The sequence below is a fragment of the Chlamydotis macqueenii genome, chromosome 24 (genome assembly GCF_036417535.1).
Source record: "Chlamydotis macqueenii isolate bChlMac1 chromosome 24, bChlMac1.mat, whole genome shotgun sequence".
In the NCBI taxonomy this organism is placed as follows: domain Eukaryota; kingdom Metazoa; phylum Chordata; class Aves; order Otidiformes; family Otididae; genus Chlamydotis; species Chlamydotis macqueenii.
In genome coordinates this window covers 4,359,799-4,384,390 of record NC_141579.1, presented here as the reverse complement: position 1 = coordinate 4,384,390, position 24,592 = coordinate 4,359,799, and the positions used below count along the sequence as shown (strand labels likewise).

Sequence of the window (24,592 nt, the reverse complement as noted above, 5' to 3'; positions counted from 1 at the left end):
GGAAATCTCTTCGGCAGCGATAGGGCAGGCCGAAGGAGGAGGAACTGTTAATAAGTTGTGATGGGAAGCGAAGGAACCACCCCGCCGGCCTGGAAAACGCTGAGGGTAGCCGAGCGGCCTGCTGCTGGCGGAGCTGTCGGACGCAGCGCCGGCGGAAGGATACGGCAGGAGGGGCGCGGGTGAGGCGGCCCGGGGGAGGTACGAGCCCCCCGAAAGCGCAGGGGAGGGAGGGGCGAGCGCGGAGGCGGCCCGGTCCGGCCCGGCGCAGGCTCCGCTGGGACGCGCCGCTCCCGCTTCGCAGCAGCGCAGCTGGGCCGGAACCGGGCCGGGAGGAGCGGAGCGGCGACAGGAAGAGGAGCGGGCCGTACCGCCAGCGCTTCGCCGCGGGACTTTGCCCCTCGAACCGGGCCGGGACCGACGCGCAGGCAGGCCGAGACCCGCCGGCTCCAGGGCCTCGCCGGGCCGCCGCGCCCTGCTCTAGCTCGGGCCGAAGCGGGACAGGCGGAGCGGCGGGGCATGGATCTGCGGGCCTAAAAGCGGCGGCGGCGGGGCGGCCGCCCTTCCGACCCCCCTGCGGGCGAGGGGTCGGGGCGGGCCGGCAGCGGGACATGGGCCCCTGCGCGGCGGCGGCGGCCCTCAGGACATCGGCAGCTGGCGAGAGGCTGTAAACAGCGGCGAGGAGGGGGGGACCCGGCCCTCGGGGGGCACCCCCTTCTGCCGAGAGCGAGCCGGGGAGGTGGGCGTACGGCCCCGGCGGCCTGGGGGGCCCCGCGGGCAGCCGGCTCCGCTCCGGCGCTCCCCAAGTTTTCCCCGCCGGCCTGCAGCCTGCGCGGGCACCGAGCGTTCCCCTCCTCCCTGCACCTCCGGATCGGTTCCTTCGGAAGACTTTGGTTGCTCGGCACGCGTTACTTTTCCCCTCTTCCTTGGGGCTAAGGGAGCTTGTTTTGTTGTTTGTTTTTTTTTTTTTTTTTTTCTGTTTTGTTTTGTTGGAGTTTTTCTTGAACATCCCTCACACCCCACTTCCGTGATCTGGACATTCTGGGTGACTGCAAGAAGAGTTTTGGAATTTTTTTTTTTTCCTGCCTTTGAACTGAATTTGTCCTCTGTGTATGCCTCTTCTGAAGTAAGGCTGGATCCTGAACCTCAGTGCATGCGGGGGCCAAAGCCTCATTAATATTCCTGCAGTAATAGTAAAATGTAAATTGGATAATACGACTTCTTGCCAAAGGCTCCAATGAGTGGCACACAGTCCACAATCACGGACAGGTCAGTATAAAATGAGCTGGTTTGGTTGGGGTTTTGTTTTGTTTTGTTTTTTTTTTCTTTTCTGAAGTCTCGGCTCTTCCCAGACCTCGTTACTTCATGTTCTGACTTCAGTGATGGTGTGACAGGGATCGGAAAAGTGGGATTAAATCGGGGAATCAGTATATACCTGGGTGGTTGACTGACAAGGCAACTGGGTTAACTTTGAAACTGGAGTATTTCAAGTCCAACAGCTTTCCAGCCTGCCAGGCTGACTTTGTAAGAACCAAGGATTGTATTTCAGCTTCCAGGACAGGTTTGCACTGGGAGGAACACCAAAAGGAACTGTTTCTGTGAGAAGTTAAAGCAGGAAAAGTGAAAAGAGTTTAGGATACAGCTCGAGTCTGAACTCAAAAACCATGTAGAGGATGCACTTGCTTCTCGTTAGGTCAAGTGTTGTAGCCTTCCAAAGAGAGGTCACTTCAGGTGAGGGCAGGAAGGATAGCTGATGAGCAGGAATGTCTGCTGGTGTCTACCTTAGCAATAATCTGTTCCTTGCATTAGATGCCTGCTCAGGTCTCTGGGCTTCTCTGCAGGTGCAGCCATGTGCATTTCATTAGCAATCTGGGATTCTCTTGTGCTGGGATGCTTCAGAGGCAGGGGAAAAAAATGTATTTTCTATTGTGAGGGAAAAAAAAAAATCCAGTAGGAAACCTCTTACATGCTTTTGGGACAGAAGTATGGAATGAATGTCTTCGGGGGTTTTTTTTGACAAGAGGAGATACCTTTTATGACACTTGTAAGCTGAAAAAAACTTCTCTCTTGTTATGTTTTTTATTGTATTCTGTTTATTGTGTTTGTTTGGTGTTTAAGGTGTGAATGTGTGTGACAAAGGCCTTGCTGCTTAGGCTTTTGATGACAAACACAAGCATTTTGGACACAGGAGAGAAACCAGGACTTGGACAGAGCGATTATGCTTTTGAGTGCCTGAGATCACCTTTTACACTGCAGGTGTGGGGAAAGAGAGTGAGTGTAGTTCTCACTTACACTTAGGCCTTGTCGTGACTCCACAGGTCTTAACAGCCAGTCCAATGCCTGAGCAGTGGGAAAGGGCTCTAGTACAGCTCAGAATCGCGTATTGTCTGTGTTCGTAGAGTACTAAGTCTTTGAAATGAATTGTGTAGTATGTTTGTACTAGTGGCATAGGTGACAGAAGAAAACTTTAAACTTTTTTCTCTTTTGCAGTGCATGTGCAGGAGTTTTGCTTGAGTTATGGGATGTTTTTCCTTTGTACTAGACAAGACAGTGACAGTAAAAAGAAGGTGGTGTTTCAGTGGCTTTGTGAGAATTTTGTCACGTACTTAAGAGCAGGTTGCAAGATATCAAAAGGAACAGCAGGATTTTCATACCAAGCAGCAGTTGAGTGATGCTTGGGATGGAAAATCATGAGGATAGGGAATTTAATTTGCTTGTTAGTAAAACAAAATACTTTCCATTATTGAATTGGAACAGCCAAATTGAAAATGTCTCATTTCCTCCTGCTTTCAATCACGTCAAGAGGATGTTTCTTTTTGGTGTTCCGTTAAGGTTCTGGTTTAAAAGACACTTGATATCGGGTAAGGAGCTATCTCCACAACCCTGGCAATTGGAGCTTTCTGGTGGCAAGGTTTTGAGATGGTTGGGGGAACGTGGGAAAGCAGGGCCTGGCCTTGCCACTACTCTTCACCTCTGGCTTGAAAGAACCTCAGCTCTGGAGGTGCAAAGGGAATTCGGTCATCGTGGCCAGTTTCTTCCCTGGCTGAACCTTTCGGCAGAGTGCCGGATGTGGTGGTGATGTGTTTTCTCAGCATGTGGATGTCTGCTTCTAGTGCCATTAGATCTACATGGTATAAATAAGACATGTTCAGTTCTCTCTGTATTTATCAGTGACCTTCTGTAGTGGGATTGAGTTGGGAACTGCCTTAAAACAGAAAAAGCCAGCTTGCATCTGTGCCAAATGGTATAACAAATAATAATAGGGTAGTGTAGGCCTGCATTTTTCTCCATATTAGCTTTACATATTTGCATTTTTCGTATCTGTTTAAATCCCTCTTACAGGCAGCAAATATTTCCATTTGTATCCCTTCAGATTAAGATGGCAGTCATACCATGTGTTTTAATAGCTGTTTGACATTTCCTTTGTCCAGATTGCACTTGTCCTATCCTTTGTGTTTTATGTCTTCTTTTTTTTGTTCTTGTTGATGATGGCATGTATGGCATTAAAGTGTATGTAAATTAGAAGGAATGTATGAATGACCATTTCTAGCACTGTTCTGTAGCCAGTGTGATAAATGATGTTTTCATTAAGCCCCCTCTCTTTTTTTTTTTTTTTTTTTTTTTTTTTCTTCCCTCCTAGTGTTTTCTTTTTTCCCAAGAAAGTTCAATGGATTTTAGTGTCTGAGCCTATACTGCAATACAGTTGTGCCAGTTCACATCTCGTGTGTCTGGGATAGTTTTCTCTGTGGACCAAACCTTAACCCACTTAATTTTGATAATGGTTATGCTTCATCCCGAGTTGAGATTCTGTTATCCAGCTGGCTGACAAAGCAACGTCATTTTCTTGCATTTTTTTCCTCCAGTGTCTTAAGACTGGAGGAAAGCGAGTGACTGGGGGAGTGGGAGAATATCAGGTATTAAACAAAAAGCTATAACAGATAAAGGACTTCTGAGGGTGTAATGACTGTTCAGCAAAGTTACTGAAGAAGCATCTGACACATGCCATTCCCAGTAAGCTACTCAGCATTTGGAGAAATGTGTAAAGGTGCTGGCAGAAAATATTATCTTGTAAAGTAGTACTTGAGGTTTAGAAGTACATGAGCAAAAAGTGGTCCAGGATAGCCACGATATCGTCCGTGGCTACTGATGGTATGAGCGTGAGAACTTTAAGCAGTGACATTTACTTCCCCTTCTTTCTTTAAGGATGTTCTTTTACTTTGTCAGCTGCTGTTTTTCATAATCCTGTTGCCCAGTGGACCATATCAAACAATTCGTCTTCAGCTTTATTGCTCTGCCACTTTGTGTTTGTAAACATTTACACCCTCTTAATTTAATCCTCTCTTAGCTATGCTGTATTTGTTTAGAGGCCTCCTAAGGTGGCATTTATCTTGCTTAACTTAGAGATGTCTACCTCAAAGACTTATTATCTGAGCTGTTCATCTAGGTTGCCTTTATAGTTAGTGGAAGAAAATAAGCTCATCTGAGGGACCATTTCTTATCCTAAAGTAAGTATCTGAAATTAGGTGAATGTTGAAATGTCTTCATCCAACTCTGGATTTAGGTGACATTTGCCATACCTTTTAGCCTGAAAATTTATATTTTTGTTTTTCCTCAAATTCCTATCCAGTTACTAGTGCTAGGTTGGGTTTTTGTTGCTGGATGCTGTCTCAGGCTGTCCGTGTGAGGATTTTGGAGAGGGAGATTGGACTCCAGGGACCATCTAAGGCTAGCTTTGAGACCTCACTTTAGGTAGGGTATGTTAGAGGAGGTGTTTTCCTGTTACTTCTGTGAGGCTGCGTGTGAGTGCGTCCTCATTTGCTCGCTTCAGAGCTCTTCTGGCCCAGACGTACTCGGGCAGGCCGGCTGGCTTTGGGCGTTGCTCTGTTCTGCAGTTTGCAGCAGGTGACACATGGCCGAGCGAGATAAGGGTTTTATTCTTTGCAAGGACATACTGGGGCCGGGATGAAATTCAGCTATTTGCAAGCTCTGGTTGGCCACTAAAGATTATCAGAACTCTACTGTGTCCTGTTATGACACTAAAGAAACATTTGTATGCAATTATTTTATTTTTTCTCCTAGTTAACTGTATTTTTCTTCCTGTAACCATTCCAAACGTGCTGCAGGGTTGAGCAATTGCACAGCTACAGAACTTGCTTTATGTTTCTTTCTGTTTATTAAAGCACAGTAAAAGAATGGAAGCTCTTGCTGCTTTCACGGTACTTTGTGGAGGAACCGATGACTTCCTATGCAGTTGCTTGCACATGAGTTTTATTTATAACAGTGCTGTAGTTTCTGTTGCTATGATTGGAAAATAGAAGAGGTAGAATTTACACATAATTACCCTTGAGAGGTTTTAATTACTGATTTGCTCCTGACTTGGTACTAAAATAGACCCTAATTGTTTCTTATCTGCTTCGATGTACTTTCACTGTCTTCTGCTGTTTGTAAGTCCCTGTAGTAACTGGGACTTCTTTAACTCTATGGTGGGGAAAAAAGCTTTTATTTTTTTCCATCAGAGTATAAGTAAGAACTTTATAGAAAGTCACGCCTTAGTGTAATTGAGTACCTAGATGCCATTATCATGCGTGCATTTAATTAGTAGAGTTTGTAAGATCTAATATTTATGGAAAGTGGGCTGCAGCACAACGTCTGCTTCCACAGACTAAAAAGTGTAATAGTCATCAAGGCAAGTCTTCTTGTGCTTTTCATCATTGTGCCTTCACTGTGTTTGCAAATTAGTAGCTGATGTAGTCTGCATAAATTCAGGTTTTTTTTTTATTTTGCTTTTATTGAAGCTGACAGAAGAAAGGACTCTCCATGATGTTTACTGTTGACTAGGAAGCAAATGCTACCAGTTCATTCTGCATAGTTTATTAGTGTTTTTACTGGGGATAGAAGTTGAGGTGAGCTTGATTTTTCTAGTTTTGAATAGAGCTGTGGCCATCATGATTATTTGGGTGGAGGCAGCAATGACATTTCATCTGTTAGCCAAATTGTATAATTCTCCCTGTGCATAACTCCTATTATGGCACTTATTAGTGTTTTGAATGGATAGATTAGGAATGGTGCTGGTATGTAGGTTACTTAAGTTTTAGACTTCAAAAAATTTTGTCCAGATCCATAGGAATCAGGGCATGATACATTTAGCAGAAAAAAAATACTCACCAGAGCTAGTTATGGAAAGCTGAGAGGTTATGAGGGATTGCATGAAAAGTCTGGAGAAATGGTCTGGTGATAATTTGAGCTCTTCAGATGCAATTCCTGTGAAAGTGATATTCATAGAGGCCTAGGTAAATACGAAGCACGTAAACCCTCCTGCAAGATGGAGGGACCTCTGACTTTTCCAGCGTGATATAGTCTGTTCTACAGCAACCGCTTAGACTGACTTCCCGCGGTAGTGTCTGAGTACTGCATTAACAAAATGAATGACTGTCATGCACGGGTTGTTCTTTGTTGTGCACCTCCTCTTTCTTCCTCTGTAAGACTGCACATTGCAGTGCTTTAAGATCTTTGTTTTGTTTTTTGTTTTTTTTTTAATGCCTGCTGCTGTCCTGTTTAGAGATTCCTGAGAAGAAATGTGCGTATTGCACTTGGAGCAGAAGTTACTGAGGTCACTGGTGATCTTTGGTGTGTATTCAGTTGTGATCTTCCCAGACCAATCTTTGTAAAACTGACTTCTGAACATAACCCATATAGGAGAAGAGTTTCTTGGTCCTTAAGGGTGGCAGCATTGACTGTAGTCTTTCTAGTTACTGGAAATCAAAGTGGTCTTCTGTTTACTCTCAGAACTATTCTGTATCATACTGTAAAAGTAGTGGTTTAGGCACTGCAGGTTATTTGACAGTCCATCTGAAGGTAGGTAGAGCATTCATGTATTTGCCTGGGGAAAGTGGTGCAAACGCCTGTACTAGTTATTCTGTGTATTTTGTGACTGTATCCCAAGATCTTTTGATTATTTCAAGAAGTGGAGTCTCCAAGGGAATTTGTGCCTGAAGTATTTTGTGCGGATCCTGTTTAGTGAGTAGCTTCTGTGCCTACTTCTGTTTCCCTGCTTTGCCAAGAAACTTCGGAGTATAATCAACAGGATTTTTGACATTGACTTCTCCCCGCCTCCATTTTTTCCCACAGTGTTCTGGTTAGCATTGTTTGCCTCTCATGGTTACAGCCTTCAACTCCCCCTCTGGCAAATTCAGTGCTATAGCTTGTAGTTATGCAAAGTGTCTCAAAGAGGAGCAGTGTTTACCTTGGTCTGGAGGCTGAATTCTCCACTTAAACCTCTAGCTGGTCCTTCTGGGTCACCGAGGGAAGTATGTTGGCTGTGCTGCTTGAAAGATAAGCTTAGGCTCTTGCTTTCAAGGCTTTATCCTCCAGGTTTCTCATTGAATGCCTCTTCCCTCTGAAAATTAGCAGTAGGAGACTTGTTAATAAATCCCATTTGTATTATCCTTGAGTGATCAGAGAAGCTAATAAAAATGCTTTTTGTGGCATTCCGAAGGCTCCACAAATATTCCTCAGCCTAAGCACTCTCCCTTCTTTCACTCCGGTCCTGGTATTTTATCAACTTTGAGATAACTAGATTTTTCTTGTGTAAGAGATGTCAATAGCATTAAGAGAAAATTGAATGCATACTTTCTGGTAGGTGATACTGTGTTCTGTTATGCTGCCCTGTTCTGGATAATTACTAGGTTTAAAGAATAGAAGTGTTAGTTCATGTCTCAACTTGATTAAGCTGAGGGTCAGGAGCCTGGATGTAGATGATGTCTTAACGTCAGAAGAGAAGGCGCAACATAAGGACAGGGAAAGCAGTACCAAAGTAATTAGTAAAATTAAAAGGGATGTAAAACCTACAGTGTTTGATTTAAGAATGTACAATGGATAAAATACAAGGCAGGATGCATGCAAAATAGGAACAGAGTACTTAAAAGAAGACAGGAAGAAACAAGGTTTACTCATTTTTCTTTTAAAAGAAAACATTTAAAAATAAATATATTAAAAATGACAGGAAAAAGCAGTGTACTTATATTTAAAATGTAAGCATAAGTATAAATAGTAAAACCAAAACAAACAGTCTTCAGACTGTGACATTCACAAATCGTCTCCTAAACATCACTTATACTTTGTTATTACTCTGCATCCTTTCCTTGAGTATTTTCAGTATTGTGTCTGTTTGACTTCTAAGACCATTGGGCAGGAACCTCTTGCATAGTTCCACCATTTGCAAAGTCTGACGGTAAATAAGAAACTTTGCTGTTTACATTTGTTGGCAAACACTTAAATGTTATCTAGGTGGCTATTTTAAGCTTTGTTTTGACAACACGGAAACTTCTGGGCTCTGTGATGTGAGTTGGTAAGGTACTTCGTTAATTTACTCTGACACTGGAAAAGCAAATGAATGGTGTCCTTCCTGGGGCTGAAGTGGAAAAGATCCTAAGGCATAGCACGTGAGTTCGTGTACTTGAAATAATTTGGTTGTAATCTGTCTGGATCCTTGTCATGTTAGTTACTTGGATACTGTCAAATGTCCTGCTGAAGACAGATAGTGTGCCTTGCAGGACTCTGGCCCGCTAATAGTGTGTGCTGTCCTGGAAGTGGTACTCAGGTCTCAGTTCGTTGCAGGGCTCAGAAAAACTAAACCTTTTACAATCAGGGAACAAGGCTATGTAAAAGATGTGTGAATTGACCAAAAGGGCCTCTTTTGGTGGTTATAAAGAAGTTGCAGTGTTGATGCTAGAAACCTAAGGGAGAATCTGCAGGTTATGGGAGTTCTTGGTTGTTCGGTTGGCACAAGAAATCTATATGCAAGGGCAAGACTTGAGCTGGTTTCCATCTGCTTCTGAGCTCTTGAAATACATATTGGAAGTCTTCAGAGGTATTACTAGAAATCTTAATTTTATTCAAGTGCTGTTCCTCCTTGAAACTGTAAGTAGCAGCACAACTATTTTTTTTATTTTTTTTTTTTTAATGTGAGAAGCTGATCTTGAATTTATTTGCAGACTATGAATCCTGGTTTGTGGTGTCTCAGACAATCATTTTAAAAAGAGGTTGTGTGACTTCCCAAGATGAACCAGTAACCTATGAGGAGTTAGATATCTTTTACAGAGTCCTGAGTGAGCTGTAGTGCTGGAAGGGGGTTGGAAATCTTAGATGGGACCTGAATTGACCTGACCAGCATTTCCCAGTCTGGAGGAGAAGACCCATTTTTTAATAAAGCAGTAGACTGATCTGAGACAGGTGCAAGATTCCGAGTCTACCACTCCCATAAACATACAAGCTTCAACCTGCAGGCCTACTTAGAATATCTGATGGCTGCTTGAAAGTCTCTTTACCCTGTTACGATAGTGGCTGTTAGTGTAACTTATTGGCAGCACATCAGACAAGGTGTCTCCTCTCAGTACTCCTGTGGCACAGAGGCATCATTGCATGCCTCTGTTGTGCCCAGCTGCAAAAGAATATTCTGTTGAGTAGGGACTGAGATCAAAGCTACCAGAAATGTGTTGGAAAAAAGGAAAAAGAAGAGAATTGAAGGAGGGAAGCTATATTGAGCGAGGAGAAAAAGGAAATAGGAAAAAGCTGCAATGTCAGACATGAGAAAGTCAATAGGAAATTAGTTAAGGGAGAGAAATGAGAGAAGTGGTGGCCACTGCTAGATAGGAGAGAGGTTTCCTGTCTGTCAGTGCATTCTGAAGGCACGCATCAACTATAAAGGACTAAGACTTGCTGGTGTGAGGCAAAAACCCTTGCCAAGCCAGGGCTACAACTGTACTGAGTTCTCTGTGGACTGAAGATACGTGTTTGGTGTCTGGAAGTACCTGTCTGTTTCTTGAGGAGGCTGTGCAGATACTCTTTGGGACCAGAAGACTCTTCCAGGTGTTGTAATATTTTCTAGAATTTTGCTCTAGTTTGAGTGACAGCATGTGACAGTACTTGAGCCACGATGATAATAATTCCTGTTCTTTTGTTAAGTGGCTTTCAGAATTGATGCTTGCAAGTAAGAAAACAATGTGGTTTTCTGATCTATGTGAACAGGATATCTTTTTCCGCCTTCTGAAAAATTATGATTATGTGATGTCCCAAATTAGACAGTGACTTCAGTCAAAAGTAAGCTGTTGTTCTCAGATCATTTCTGGCTTTAAAAGAATGATTGTCTCTGCTGCTGCTGCAGACTGCTCTATAGCCATCTAACTTGACTTGGGTAGACAGCATCGTAATAACTTTGAAAATTATTCAGGGGATAATAGAGAGAAGGGGGTGAATTTGTATGATGTACAGTTCCTAAATATAAGGGAAGAGGGGAATGATAGTTCATCAGAAATACTTCTCTCTCAAGGATAAAAGTTCTTAGCGTAAAGATCTTACAGTGATGTGCTGCAGCTCTCAGGTTGGTAATTTGTTCTCGCTGTCCGTTGAGAGTCACAAAATGATAGGTTGTGGTTTGCCTTGCATAGTCCCTGTGGTTTCAGTAGCGGAAGTAGTTAATGTGGGTGCAGATCTGATCTTAGCAAACCGACAAGCTCAATCATTTTGGCTGGTGAAGGGGGTATGGGGATACTGCAGAGAGAGCTGTTTGCAATTGTTGTGGGATTTTCTTTGTTTGTAAGGATGTGTCAAAGTCTGTAAGGCACAGGTAAAATGAATACCTTTGTCACAGACTTCTTCTCTACCCTCAAGTTATAGTAGAATCTTCAGCAGTAAAATAAAATACCTTGTAATAGTTTGGAAATGGATACATGATCTAAAAAGTTCGTTCTATAGCTGGTCTAGTTGCTTCAGTGGTGGGTGTCTTGGTGTGTAAGTTTGATAGTACTTACTCAATGGTTGGTAAGTATGATTTTGTTAAACGCTGCAGCCCTTTGAGTAGTGTTGAAAGTTTTATACTTGAATACGTCAGGTCTGTGAAGTTACGTAAAATGTTCAGTCCACTGACATTATGGAAGTTGTTGTGAGAATAAAACCCTGTAATGCTTGGTGGGGGGACGGAGGAACAAACAAAAAAAGGTAAGCACACTGTTCACCCAGTGTGGAAAGATGTAGGAATGTTGGTGATAGCTTTAAATGCTGGAGTGTTGTTTACTTTGGATGTTTACCAGTGCAGCTTAGGCTATATGTATTGCGTAGCAAACCTTGACCTCCTCTCCCTTTTCCTTTTGGTAGACTTATTATCAGGTTTTGCACTCATCAGTGAGACATTCACTGTGTTTTTTGGTGACTGCACTTATTCATTCTTGCCTTTGACTCCCCCTCCATCGATGGGGTATCTGGCTGTGCCCTGGCCCTAGTAATCCAGACACCCAGTCCCTGACTTAGGCCAGAAAAACACTTCTTTCCTGGTACTGTGAAACATGCTTGCCCAGTTGTGAGTTACAGCAATGATGCCTTGTGGGTGCCAGGCGAAGGGGAAGAGTGTGCTGATCTGGGCTTGTTTTGACAGCACCAGCCTTACTGGAGGAGGCTCTTTCTCTCAGCAGAGCTCCTGCATCATGTGTGAAGCAGAAGCAGATAGTTAAGCATAGCTGGAAGGGGGAGAAGAAATAGCCTTGCAACAGGTTTGAGTTTTGGGCAGCCAGCAAATCTAAATGCTCTTGTTGGACTTCAGCCAGATGGAGACAACCTGGCCCTTCCTCCCCTCTACCCCTTTTTAAAAAAATTTTTTCTTTTTTTTTCTTTTTTTTTCTTTTTTTTTTTTCCCCCCCCATCATCATGGCCATGCGTCTGCTGGGAGGCAGCTTCACTGAGCCTGCTTGCTTACTGCAGTGATAAGAATATCACAGTAGCTTGGAGTGTGTTGAGAATCTTGCTCCATCTGTTGCTGTTCCATTGTGGAGAAAATGGCTTATTGAGATCTGTAACATGCTTCTTGGAATATTGATGAGTTTTGATCAGTGGTTGGATCAGCAAATGGCTTCAGAAACCTGCTCAGTTGTACTCCACCAAAATAAGTTGGTTCCTCTGGTTTTATTGGAAAGTGGGAATATATTTTCCCCAAAATAAGTGTTCGTTTTGAGTATATGTAGGAATTTTAGGGATTTTATTTTTTTCCTTTTTTTCTTTTTTTTTAATTTTTTAAATGAAGTGTCTTTTAGATCAAAACTGAAATTGACCTCAAAAGAGCATTTCAACAGCTAGGTAAAGAGGAAAAAAATAACAAAGAATATAAAAATAATGAGGTGGAGTTTGGGGTTTGTTTGGTTTTTTTTAAAAAAAGATTTGTATTTGGTTGTGAGGACAGACACAAAGGGACTCTGGAAACTTCAAACAAGGTCAATTCTGTTCAGGGACCTTGTTTATTTAAATCCTCATGTTAAATCTCTTCATCTTCTTCTCAAAGTTGTTTTTGGATAGGTTTGCTGTGGTAGTAAATTTGAAATACAGCGATTAGCTGTATGGCAATGAGAAGCCTAGTACCTGGGGCCCATAAATGGAAAGCTTGTTTCCTGTGGGTTTTTACTCTCAGTCGAGCTAAACCTAGTAGCGTTCCTGAGGGTGATCGTGTGCTCTGAGAATCCACGAGCACTGCATCGTCCCTTTGTCTCTGTCACATCTCCAGCTGTGTGTGCGCTGGATATAGATGTCAGGCTGCATGAATCTGGCAGAGGAATAACAGATCTGTGGGGCAGCCTTTTGTCAGTGACAAATATTTTGGCTGTCAGCGTGGCCCCCAGATCTGTTTCTCAATGGCAGTCAACCCAATTCAGTTGCATGATAATGTGCAGGAAGAAATGCCCAGTGGCAAACGAATTCTGTCTTGTGAGATTGTGAGCCACCTCAGCTCTCACTCTGCTCTCTCTTTTCCATCACGTGGAGATATTTGCTTTAGATTACAGGACTTCTGTTGGCATCCTGGTGGCTTCCATGCTGGTGTATTCCATTTCACAACCCCAGGCAGACAGTACCTTGGGAGAAATTGCCTTATTCTGTGGGTCATTCACAAATTTAAGAAAACTCTATTTCCCTTACTGGTTTAATGCAGTGAGTACTGATGTTTTGCTGGTGATCAGTGCTTCATTTTTATGTTTGTGAGTTTCTTGAATATTGGTAATGTGAATCACCTCAGTTACTTAAACTCAGCTGTCGGTTATGGTGATAACGCTACATTTTGCTTAATCTTGTGAGGACTCTGGACAACTGCTGATGGGTAATGAACATGTTCGGTTAATACAATACAGCGGAAATCAGAGAGGGAGCTCTGTATATTGGCATTTGGAGCATGCTTTGATAAAACATTGAGGGAGTTGTTTCTTGCAAGGATGGATGACTCTCAGTTCTATCTGATAAGGACAAGTATAATAAAGAAGAACAAGTATATTAAAGTTCCTGTAGGTAAACAGCATTCACACTCTGCTTAAATGGAAATTATAATACTTAATTTTTGTATGTTTGATAATCAAATGTTATCTGAAAAGTAGCTGCAATTACTGTGTTAAAATTTGCCTGGGTTTAGCACTATTGCCCCTCCAGAGGCTAAAGCAGGAAGTGTCTCGTGAGGCTGCAGCAGTACTCAGCTTGTGAGCAAATATTAAAAAATTCGGATGAATCAGCTACCAGGCCTCACTAAGGTGCTGGCCAGCCTGTTTGAGGAAATGTATCGTCATAATTACACTGGTGTAACTAGCTATGTGAACACTCTTGCTGTGGAATTTTGAAGTAAGAGGCAGATGCGCTGTTGTAGTCACAATGGTAAAGCTTTCTGTCAAGATCTAAAACCTCTTTCTCCCTGCCCATCTCCTGACCCCTTGCATGGCTTCGGTGGTGTGCTTTAGGCATGATAATTGCTGTGAAGGGGGAGACTGAGCGCCCTGGAAAAGACTGTTGATTATGCCTGTGCTTGAGGGCAAAGGATAAATTGTCAATAGGACAGACTCAGAAATAAAATTAATTCTAGGGGAGGTGACTCAAACTGGTATTTGGCTCGTAGACTATGTCTGGAAACACTGTGAACTCTAAATATCGGTGTTTGAATCTTCCTTGTCGCACTGAAGCGATGAGAGAATGAAAGTGCATTCTAGTCCATTAAGGAAATGGATCTCTGCGTTTTCAGAGGCTGGAGCTATGAATACAGGTATTGCTAACTTGCCTTTTTTTTTTTTTTCTTTTTCCTCCATCCTTGTTTTTAGAATTTGGAAGTGTCAGGCTATAGATGCAGAATATAATAATGATAAAGCCAGTGCTGACTTGCTTATGGGGTCAACGTTTTGTTGCAGTTAATGTCCTTTAATTTTTTAATATGTATTGTACTGGTAAAGCTTTGTACGCTTGTGTATATAGTGAGCAGTTGGTAGAGTTTTTTTAGGCCCGAAGGTATTTATTGCTGAAAATTTCCAACTCTAGAGGGTACCATAACAAGGTACGGAATGCTAAAACCATGTTAATTGGTCTTGTGTTTTTATGTCTTTGAATTATGTCACAATTTTAGTAACTATGTTCAGCAGTTTGTTGTGAATAAAGTAGATTTTGTCTCAGAAAATGGAGTATCCCTGTTCTCATTTTTCTCTCTTTTCAAACAGTCAGCTATATGATAATTACTTGTCTCTTTAGTATGCTGTTTTGGCCTTGATTCAAGTTTGAATTTAGTGACTGGCATAAATATTGTATTTGGAGGGCTTTTTTTTTTTTTTTTTTTTTTTTTTTCTTCATAGCAGGCTTACTGGAATCAGTCGAACTTAATTAAATGACAGGATAAGCAAAATTTTGTTTAGATAGGCTGTTCTGAAATTTTAGTGCCTTCTAAAATTGTTCATGGTAAAAGATCAAGGAAGGAAACAGTATGACCTTTTAAACGAAGCTCCATATATCCCATTTTCCTATGCCAGAAGTCAGCCTAGACAGTGAGAGACTGAAAGAATTACGATTCTCTTTCATAAAGGATCTTTCACTTTTTGCTTTTACAGATAGGGTTTGTGTTTTTTTTTTTTTAATTACATCACTGGTTTAGCAGACATCTACAGCTATCTTTTAATCAGTTTCCAGAACTTTCTTATTTTAGTTACTGTTTGTAGAAAACTGTCCAGTAGCATGTTTTGTGTCACAGTAGAAAATGGTGGGTCCTTCTGTAATTTTTTCTTTGGCTAGCAGATTCTTTACTTCAGTAATATCTATTACTAGTGAATGCTTGCAATTAACAACTGCTTAAAAGTTTTAATGCCTTCAATGTTTCTTTTTTTTTTTAAAGGTGATTTTTTTTTTTTTTTCTTTTAGCATTGCGTTTTTGCTTATGGTTAATGCAGCCATGCATTAAAACCAGACAGATGTGGTTCAGTCTTGTAATGATTGACTCTGTAAAGTAGGTTGCCGGTCTAATCCTAACTTGTGCTGATACGTGCTTTTTAGTCAGCTGGTTGGAGCCCGGAAGGTGGGTTTTGTTTGGAGCAGATCTAGAGGATTTGTATGGTGAATCATTCAGTGAGGTACATACTAAATGGAGTTGTATCTCAAGCAATAGAGAGCTGTTATTTTTTCTTGCCCTCTAACCTCATTTTTGTATTTTCCCACCCTGCTCGGTTTATCACTTTCTCTCATGTCTGAGTAATCCTTGCTTTCTCCTTTGTGTGTAGTACTTCTCTGGAGCTTGTTCTGCATCTGATTTGATCTCATCTTGTTTCTTCTATGCCAGTTTTTAATTTGGATTTTGCTTGGCTTTCTACAGATGCTGTCCCTTGAGTTTCACGTAGTGGCTGCTGAAGCTGTGTCCACTAAAGTACTTGGAAAGCTGGGTATTTCTTAGAGGGTTCTCATCTGGTATCTAGGATCCTAAAAAGATCTTGTTAACTCTCATGTATCAAAATACTCTGAAACCTGAAATTTTGCAGGTCTTTTGGCTTACTTGCATGTGCATTGCTAGCACTTAGTTTAACTTTCCTTCCTGGGGATTGGACTAGATGACCTTTAAAGGTCCCTTCCAACCCTAACCATTCTATGATTCTAAATATAATGTGTATGCGAAGTATCTGTGACTTGGTTTCTGTACCTTACAAAGTGCCATACAGACTTCTCTTAATAATCTTTTGAAAAAGGAATTATGGTACTTATTTAAGATGGAATGTCTGAGTACTGGTCAAATAATCTGGATATCGTTTCTACTTCAGCGATTGTTGATCTACTTTTTTACTGCAAAAATAATTTCCTGTTTCTGTACCTCAGTTTCCTATTTTTCAAATTGAATTCCAGTAATTTAAGGCATGTTTCTAAGAAGCTGAATTAATGAAGAGTTTGTATATGTGAAGCAGTGGTTTTGTGAAATTATTACGTGATCTGGCATAAGCTCTCCTTAAATTGTCTACTCTGACTTGCAGAAATTCCTAGGAAGAAGTTTCTGTATCTTTAACTTCCATTACCTATTATGTAATGCAACATACTTTGGATACTCAAATGAAAGATTTACTCGTTTGTTCATCAGGTTGTCTTCTGTTTTCCATAAAGCATGACTGAAGTACCCAAACAGAAGATGTCTTAGCTGTATGCTGCTTGTGAGTTGTTGGTATTTCAGACCGATGAAAGTTTATGAAAGAACGCAATCTGCGCTATGAAGGCAGAGTGAACTTACCCACTCTGCATGTGTTGAGTGCGCAGTTCTGCACATGGCAGAAAGGAATTGTATGTATGTGGTACAACAAGTGCGGATAACAGCAGCGGGTCGGGCAGTGTTTGTGTGCTGCTGCTGGCAGAAACTGTATTGAAGGTTCAGGATCAGTTCTGTAAAGACAGAAGGCCAAAGACCAAGATGCGTCTGAACCAAAAATAAAATGTTTGTGACTTGAAAATAAGGCAGCGTAGGCATGGTGGGAGGGCGAAGGTATAGTTTATAATTCTCTTAGTGACAAGAAGGAAGTGCCATTGTGAATGAAGTATGACTGTTCTGCCTTTTTTTTTTTTTTTTAAAAAAAAAAAAAAAAAAGGACATTCATCATACTTTCTACTACTAAAGCAAAGTTCAGTGCCTCTAACATCTTTGTGACTTCTCAGTGGCTACCTACATTCTAAATAGCAGTCCACTGTTTTTGTACTGGAAAAGACTCAGATGTTTCTCCGATGTGTCTAAAAGATGCGGGTTATCTAGTGAACTCTTTATTCTTGCAGTATGAGATTTCTTGCATATCTTTTTGTCTCTATATTTACATGCTCTTGTTCAAAAAAACCCAAACAAACACAGTAGCCGTTTACTAGTTCCTGTTTATTTAAGATGCATAGGATGTATTTTGTTGCTTTATGTAAAAGATAGGAGAAATTAGCATCCTGAGCCCATAAAATGGAAGGGAGAGAATAAGGGTCAGTGCATATAACATAGGGCTCTATAAAGTATTTAGATACCGTGGTGGGGGAACGAAACAGCCATTCTGCTTGTCATTTGTGATTTTAGGGACTAAGGAAGTGCATTGGCAAGTTTTTTGTATATTGAAGTGATGTTTTACAATGTTGGGGACTAAAAATGGAACTAAATCCCTTTTCAAGAATAGATTTCTTCATCTATGCCTCTTTGAACTTCCCAAAAATTGAGAGTGAGGTTCAGCCTCTTCAGCTGAGCTGCAAACAAGATGCTTGCCATTTGGTGTTTTGAAGCCTTATTTTTTGTTGTAGTAACTCAACCAGCAGTGGTAGTGATTATATGTGTTGCTGCTCCATGGAATTTTTTTTTTTTTCCGTGGGTGTGGACTCCATTCCTTGGGGACCACTTCACTTCCTCTTTATCGAGCTCTGGGAAGCTGTTATTTTCCCATGCCTGGCTCCTTATTGGGGTAAAGGTCTGTGAATTCTGCATAAATATTTACCGTATCCCAGCCTAACCAGCTGAGAGCTGCTAATACTGTTATTGAACAAGGAGAAGAGCTTTACTTAGTTTCTTGCAGTGTGTGTGGTTTGTATATGGGCAAGAAGTACAACATTTCTTAATCAATAGAGAGTGTAAGGGAGGCAGTAGGGACTAAAATTATGGTTACTTGACAAAGAATGATGGACAAAGAGATTTGAAAATTCTGGAAAGTAAAACCTGAAATATAGAGGCTTGTAACTTGTGTGATGTTTTTAGAAGCACTTATTTAACTTAATTGTCTTATGTTTTATTACACTTTTTCTAAAAGAGAAAAGTCTAGCTAAATGAGGAGGAGTTATCTACTTATTCTTTTACCATCTTTCCTCTGTTCTTAGGAGAGATTTATTTTTTAATGATGTGGAAAGTGGTATCTCTTTTCCTTTTTTTTTTTTCCTTCCTTATCCTCCTTTCCTGCTGTTGTCCAGAACTGTACAAATCCCTGTAGATTTAAAATACAGCTAGGACTGGATAACTAGGACTATCTTAGCTGTCTCTAATTTCTTTTAAAATCCTGGTTGTACCAGACTCTTTCTTGCTTTTTTTTTTTGTCAGAGATTTATTTATTTATTTATTTTTTTCCCCCACCGAATTGTTTTCTTCTTGTGTCCTGTGGCTGAGAGAGTACTGAGGGAAGGAAATCTGGGAAATCAGAGTAGGAAGCAAGATACAAGCTTTCATTCCTGAATCTTTCTTGTTTTTACACTGTTTCCTGGCAGCTGCGTTGGTTTGTACTGGAAAGGAATGCATTGTGTTGCTTTTTCCCAAAAGCTGTAGATAAAACATAAATAAAAGTTAATATTGTAAAATTATAAGTTTATTATGTGCATAAGGGAAAAACTACAGTTAAGTCTTACATGACTGGTCTGTGCAGTTCTGCAATGATCATAGTGGATAATAATCCTGTTAAAAATCAGTTATTCATATGCCCTTCCCCATCGTAAGTAAGAAAAAGAACTTTGTCTCAAGTCGTGATGCATGCTACCTCTGTGATATTTTGAGTCTGGACGTAACAAGCTTCAAAAGGTGGTTGGAGCTTTAGAAAGCAATGCTCTTTTAGAAATTCAGTAGTTCAGGAAAGACGCAAACTACAGGACGGGCCCTGTTTACTTACACTAATCCCTTCTATATTGTTTTTGCCATGTAAAAGAAACCTTAGAGCATGAAATGAACAAATTCAATGTTGGACTCAAAAGTTCATTCTCTTAATAGTTCTCCAAAAGTGTTGTTGCTGTGCCCTGTGCTTAAATCCTTTTCCTACTCAATACTTTTCCTGATGGACTGAAATTTCATTTGGTTTTTCCAAAGTGCTTTAGACTTTGTAATAAAGAGAAGGCTGCAATATCTGTTTCTGAAGCTTTTAAGATTGTTTTATGATACAAATAGATTTCTTTTCCCATGTGTTGATGCCGGTAAGAGAGTTTTTATGCTTAAGGAGATTGAAAATGTCCCTTCTGAGGTAAAGGCATTACACAGCCTTGAAGCATATTCCTGTTGTATTCCTCCATTTGTTCACTGACCTGAATGGTTTCAAATGAAATATTTTATATGCAGCTTTCAAAAAGTAAACACTCCGCTCGGAGGAATTTGAGTTTTGCAGGGATATAATAAATAATACTCTACAATGTTGTACATATTTGTTCTTAGGATTGTAAAGCTTTGTAAATTTGTAACTTACAAATCTTAAACTTTCAGTATTTCCCTGCAGTAGGGTAATCGGCAGTTTTAAGTGAAGGGTAAACTGAGGCATGCAGCTAGGGAATGTGAATCTCTGTGGAGAGGAGCAGATCTGGTTCTGACCATCCGTTCCAAGATCTTGTTGAAGTGCGTTGTTTGGACTGCTGCAGTTAGTAGAAGGTATTCTGCACAATGAAGGAAATGGGAAACTGCAGCGTTTTAAGCAAAATGTAGTTCAGGAAAGTATGGCATACTGGCCTGTTCACATTGTTTTATTTAGTGATGAGGAGCATTGTGGAGAAGAATTAGGAAATACTTGACTTTAAAATGTAACCCAGGTGTAAAAATATCTCTGTTTTGACACCCTCTTTATGCCTTAGCAGTGGCTGTTGGGTGCATGTGATTCTCACTCAGGCATGAATATAAACTGGATATGAAGCTCTGCTCTGGGATTTGCAATGGCTTTTCCCTTGCTTCCTTAACTCACATTTGCCTAAAAAACTGTACTGTTTGTGGGCTGGCTGGCTTTGTTGGGTGTGTTTTTTTTTTTTTTTTTTTTTTTTGCTTTTGTTTTGTTTTGTTTTGTTCCCCCCCCCCCCCCCCCCCCCCCCCCCCCCGCTTTGGGTCATATACCAGGACTCTGAAAGGAAGGGCTGCTAGCCACTGAGTATCTGAGCAGGTGGCTATGTCCCGGGTTTTTTGCTTTCCTCTGGTTACGGTTTTCTTTTTGAGAGCTGACATTTTCTTTTCTGATTTGTGAAATTCCTGGAAAATGAGGAGCTGGGCAAACACTTCAAAATAAGAACCAATGAAATACAACTTATTACTATTTAGAAAATGATAATGCATGCCACTGGAAAAGATAGAAGCATGGAAAATACAAGCTCTGACTGGGAAATTAGAGCAGATAGATGTAGGGGTAGGAGTTGATTTCTTTGGCTTCCCATCTACTGTGTAATTATAGCCTTGATGCAGTTGTGGCTTGGAGATTATATTTGGTACCAGCACTCATTGGATTGGGCAGCACAGAAGTTGTGGTGAGTGTAGTCTAAAAAATTTGGTCATGAGAGCTGAGGAAATGCAAAAGAAACTCACTACTGTTAAGTGTATTGCTGCAGTTTCATCTTTTTAATAGGCCACGTGATTTGGGAAAGATATGGAATTTAATTAGGAATGGTAATCAAATCAAATCACCAAAAATTATTTCGATTGAGCTAGATGGTTTTATGGCAAAGGCTAAAATAGACATCTTGCTTTCTCTCTCATCCTGCTGTACGTGGCAGCTTGGATGCTTGTTAATGGAGAGCCAGGCATCACGCTGCCTGGGGCATGGTTAGAGCCCTGGGAAGATTTACATTAATCAAACACAAACAGACAGCGTAGCGTGAAGAAATTTCTATCCTGCTAGCAGTGCTCACAAACTTAATTAGGTTATTGGGGCAGAAAAAGAAAACAGCCCCTTCACCCTCCAATCCTTCTTCCTCAGGGCTTGACCAGTCATATAAGCTATAAGAGCACTAAGCTCATTGCCCCCCTGTTTTGACCTCCCTGTTTCTTTCCCTGGATGACAGAAAGAGGCATGCTTTCTTTCTCGCCCTCTTTCCTGCCCTCTTCTCTTCTAAAACAATACAGAGGCTCTGTTTTTCTGAGACTGTGTGCTTTTCAGGTGCCACGGTGATTGGATGTTTTCAAAATGCCTGAAAACAAAATACATTATGTGTCATAGTGTGACCCTGTAAAAGGCTGAAAGTAGGTTGAAGGAAAAATCTCGTTGCTGTATGCCAAGCCTTTGTTCATGTGCCTCATGTGATGCAGTTTCTTTGGTTAGTGGTCTGATTTAATCACATGTATGCACACATACATATATGTATATAGACATAAACATGCATCTGTACATACATATAAATCATACAGAACGTATGTATCTATTGTATATACATAAATACATATATATGTGTATATTGTTCTGTCCCTCAGGACAGCTGGAAGTGCTAAATTTAAAAATCCTAGCTCTCTTCTGCTTTCTTGTTGCATGCTGTCTCTGTGGGATGCTATTCTCTGTGTGTCCATTAGCAGTGCAGCATTGGGCCATAGCTGATGGTGCTTGGGAGGAGGTGGGAGAGAAGAGGTGGAGTTTCTTTCCTTCCCTCAAGTGGTCAGTGGAACAGTCAGGCAGATGCCTCTCAAGGATATCGGATAAGCAGGAAAAAAAACTGGAAAGCTTCCAAGAGAGCTCCCTTATGCTCCTTAGAGAGGGCTTGGTCTCTGTGCACTCCCCCTGGAAATGGGCCTTTGGGATCTCCCTGTTCAGCTGACTTGGTCTTGTGAAACAGGTAATATCTAAGAGTCTTTGTTCATATTCTGTCATATATGAATATACTGAAAGATGAGAAAATAGCTTCCCTGAATGCAGGGGAGAGAGAGAAAGGATTTTTCCTTTAATATCTATTGGAAAAAGGGGAGAGGAGGGAGATTTTTCTTTTGAAGGGTTTTGGTTTGAGGTTTTTATTTTGTTCCCCCCCCTTTAATAGCTGCTATGTGAACCTTAGTTACTCTTTTGTATTTTTGTTGTGAAAATGACCAACTAAATAGACTTGCTGTGAAAATCTGTACCTCAGTGTCTCAGCTCAAGAACAAAGGTTTTGACAGCTAGGAAAGATGCCTTAGATGTAGATACTGGCAGCACTGCCTTCTTTCAATTTTTAAATGTTGCATTACATACCAGCATGTTAGCAGAACCTTCTCACCAGCTTTTGCAGTCTAAGTGAATGTGATTTTTGATAAGCTGATATTTTATGGTATGTTAAATTAGGTATTGGTGTTAAAGAAACCATCTTTGAGTGTTTTGGGTGTTTCTTTTTCTGAATACAGTTTTCACTCATCTTTTCTGTGTGGGTTTTTTTTTTTTTTTAAATTGTGAAGTATTCTAAAAATTAAGCAAATTACATCAGTAGAGGATAGATGCAATGATGGTCTGGACAGTACTGTTGGTGCAGAATTGAGACAGCATTAATACAGTGGCAGCCATCAGAGCATTGACACTTCTCTCCGTTTGCAATAGTTTCTACTAATTTATGGATTTGAGGATTTGATGTACGAGGGCTGTGAGATGCTAATCACTGCTATGAGGATTTGATTTTTACATTATACCTATGTATCTAAGCATATCTGTAGAAAGCCTCCCCCCCCACCCCCGAGTGGATATACTATAAAGTGGTTACTTCCCTTTGTTGACAGATGGTCATTTTTGCAGGAAGGGCAGCACTGTAAGTGGCTGACATGAAGAGGTAACTGTATAAATATTGAGCAGTAATCTGCAAGTTATTGCAAGCTCTGCTTTTGCCAAAGTCAGTGAGAGTTGGCAGTTCTCAGCGTTGTGCCTGTATGAGGAGGGGGCACCAAGAACTGATGGAAATGAAGGGGGTGGGGAAACCACTTAAAACTGGCATTGATATTTCTGGCTTGGTTATCTCTATACCGCTGCCACGTGTCCTGAGAAATTTTACTGCCATCACCTTTGGCGCTGGTAGGTTTCCTGACTAAATGTTTTTTCTTTCCTTGTATTTGTATTTAATTTAAGAGAGCCAAGAGGAAAATACTAATACAAACATATTTGGAGGCCTATTAATAGCAATGTATTTGAGTCACATGCTGTTCTCAGGATCTTGAGCCATTTTACAGGTACCATGGCTTTGCTACTGTTTTTTCTCTCTTCCATTTTATAGTAGAAGAAACAGGGCTTGATGTTTCTGTGCAATCCTAATCCTGTGTTCTGCTCGAGCTCTTTACAGTTGGTCTTTCTGGATTTATCCTGTAATTTGTATGAAGGAGAAGATGAAATGCAAGGGAGCAAAGCATACCACGAATGCCTGTGTAAATTTTTTCGCTTCTCATGCAGTGTATGCTATGTGCATCTTTTGTCTTGTGTTTTGTAGGTGAGACCTGCATTTCAGGGGAGAAAGAATGTGTTTACATATCACAGAAGTATCTTTATTTTTCTTAGGCAATGTAAATAACTAAGATAGCTTTAAGTTTAGTATGCAGTGTTGCTAATCTCTTTATAGCTCATTTTACATCACATATTTTCTTTTTTGTTTATTCTGAGATGTGTGGTTGAGAATTTTTCTGTGGATTTTTTAAAAATACAAGTTAATGCTAGGATAGAAACCCTCTTGTGAGAGGTTGGAGCAAGTAAGGTGAAATGTTCAATTAGTTGCATATTTTTAATTTAATCTCAGATAGTTTACATTTCTGTTGCCCTTGGTGTTTGCATCTACATGAGTAAAACTTCACCAGCAGAATTAGCTGGATTGGAAGATGTGAAGGACTAAGAGCTAATAATACGCTACACAGGTTAAGCAACAATATGGTAATGATTTCTTGGTCCTCTCTGTGCTACAGCTTTCGTTTGTAAAATTGTGTATTCAGTTTTTCCCTGGTGTAAATTAGGCCTCTGGGAGCACTTTGCCTTTGGGTAGTTTAAGATATATTAGCTGTAAATTACTTTATTGTAGCTGGCAAATATTTAGAAGCTTTGCAAAGGTCATTAGGGTGGATGCTGTCTGCACATCCCGTGCAGAATGGGTGTAGTTTGACCAAAGGTTCATGACTGGGTGGGAGAAGGAAATGCAGAGCTGAAAATGCTTTTTGGTTGAGTGTCTGCTTAGCTTTGAACTAATAAATTCCTAGTTCTGATGAGCAGGCAAGTCTTCATTTTGAAGTGTTGGCATTGTGTTTCTAGACCAGTAAACACGCATTAACCTTTAAAACGAGCTAACAAGAGAATTGAAGGAAAATTTAAATTAAGACAAGGTGCCTTTCTTGGAGCTAAGTATTTTAGTCATGCTAACCTTATTTATCATAGGAGTAACTTAATGAAATTTTGCATTGTACAGTACCTCTGTCAAATTGATGATACCTTTTGAAAGATGGGGAGAAGCTGTTCAGTAGGGCCTGTAGTGATAGAACAAGGGGTAATGGGTTTAAATTAGAAGGAGGTAGGTTTAGATTAGATATGAGAAAAAAATTTTTTACAATGAGAGTTGTAGAGCACTGGAACAGGTTGCCCAGAGAGGTGGTGGATGCCCCATCCCTGGAATCGTTCAAGGCCAGGCTGGATGA

General features: G+C 40.8%; 1 protein-coding gene across 8 annotated transcripts in view; it reads left to right on the top strand.

Annotated features, from left to right (window-relative positions):
* Positions 1 to 252: 252 nt before the first annotated feature.
* Positions 253 to 24,592, top strand: part of ARHGEF12 (Rho guanine nucleotide exchange factor 12) — a 77,980-nt gene continuing 53,640 nt past the window's right edge. For 5 of the 8 annotated variants that reach the window (XM_086766399.1, XM_086766398.1, XM_086766393.1 and 2 more), the window contains exon 1: positions 253 to 1,266. Coding sequence is in view for 5 of the 8 variants with exons in the window: in XM_086766393.1 (XP_086622519.1) it covers positions 1,235 to 1,266 (32 nt within the window). In the remaining 3 variants the exon portion in view is untranslated. Of the gene's footprint in view, positions 1,267 to 17,709; positions 17,730 to 24,592 lie in introns of those variants that run through there. The other 3 variants (XM_086766394.1, XM_086766392.1, XM_086766397.1) reach the window with 2 other exon arrangements.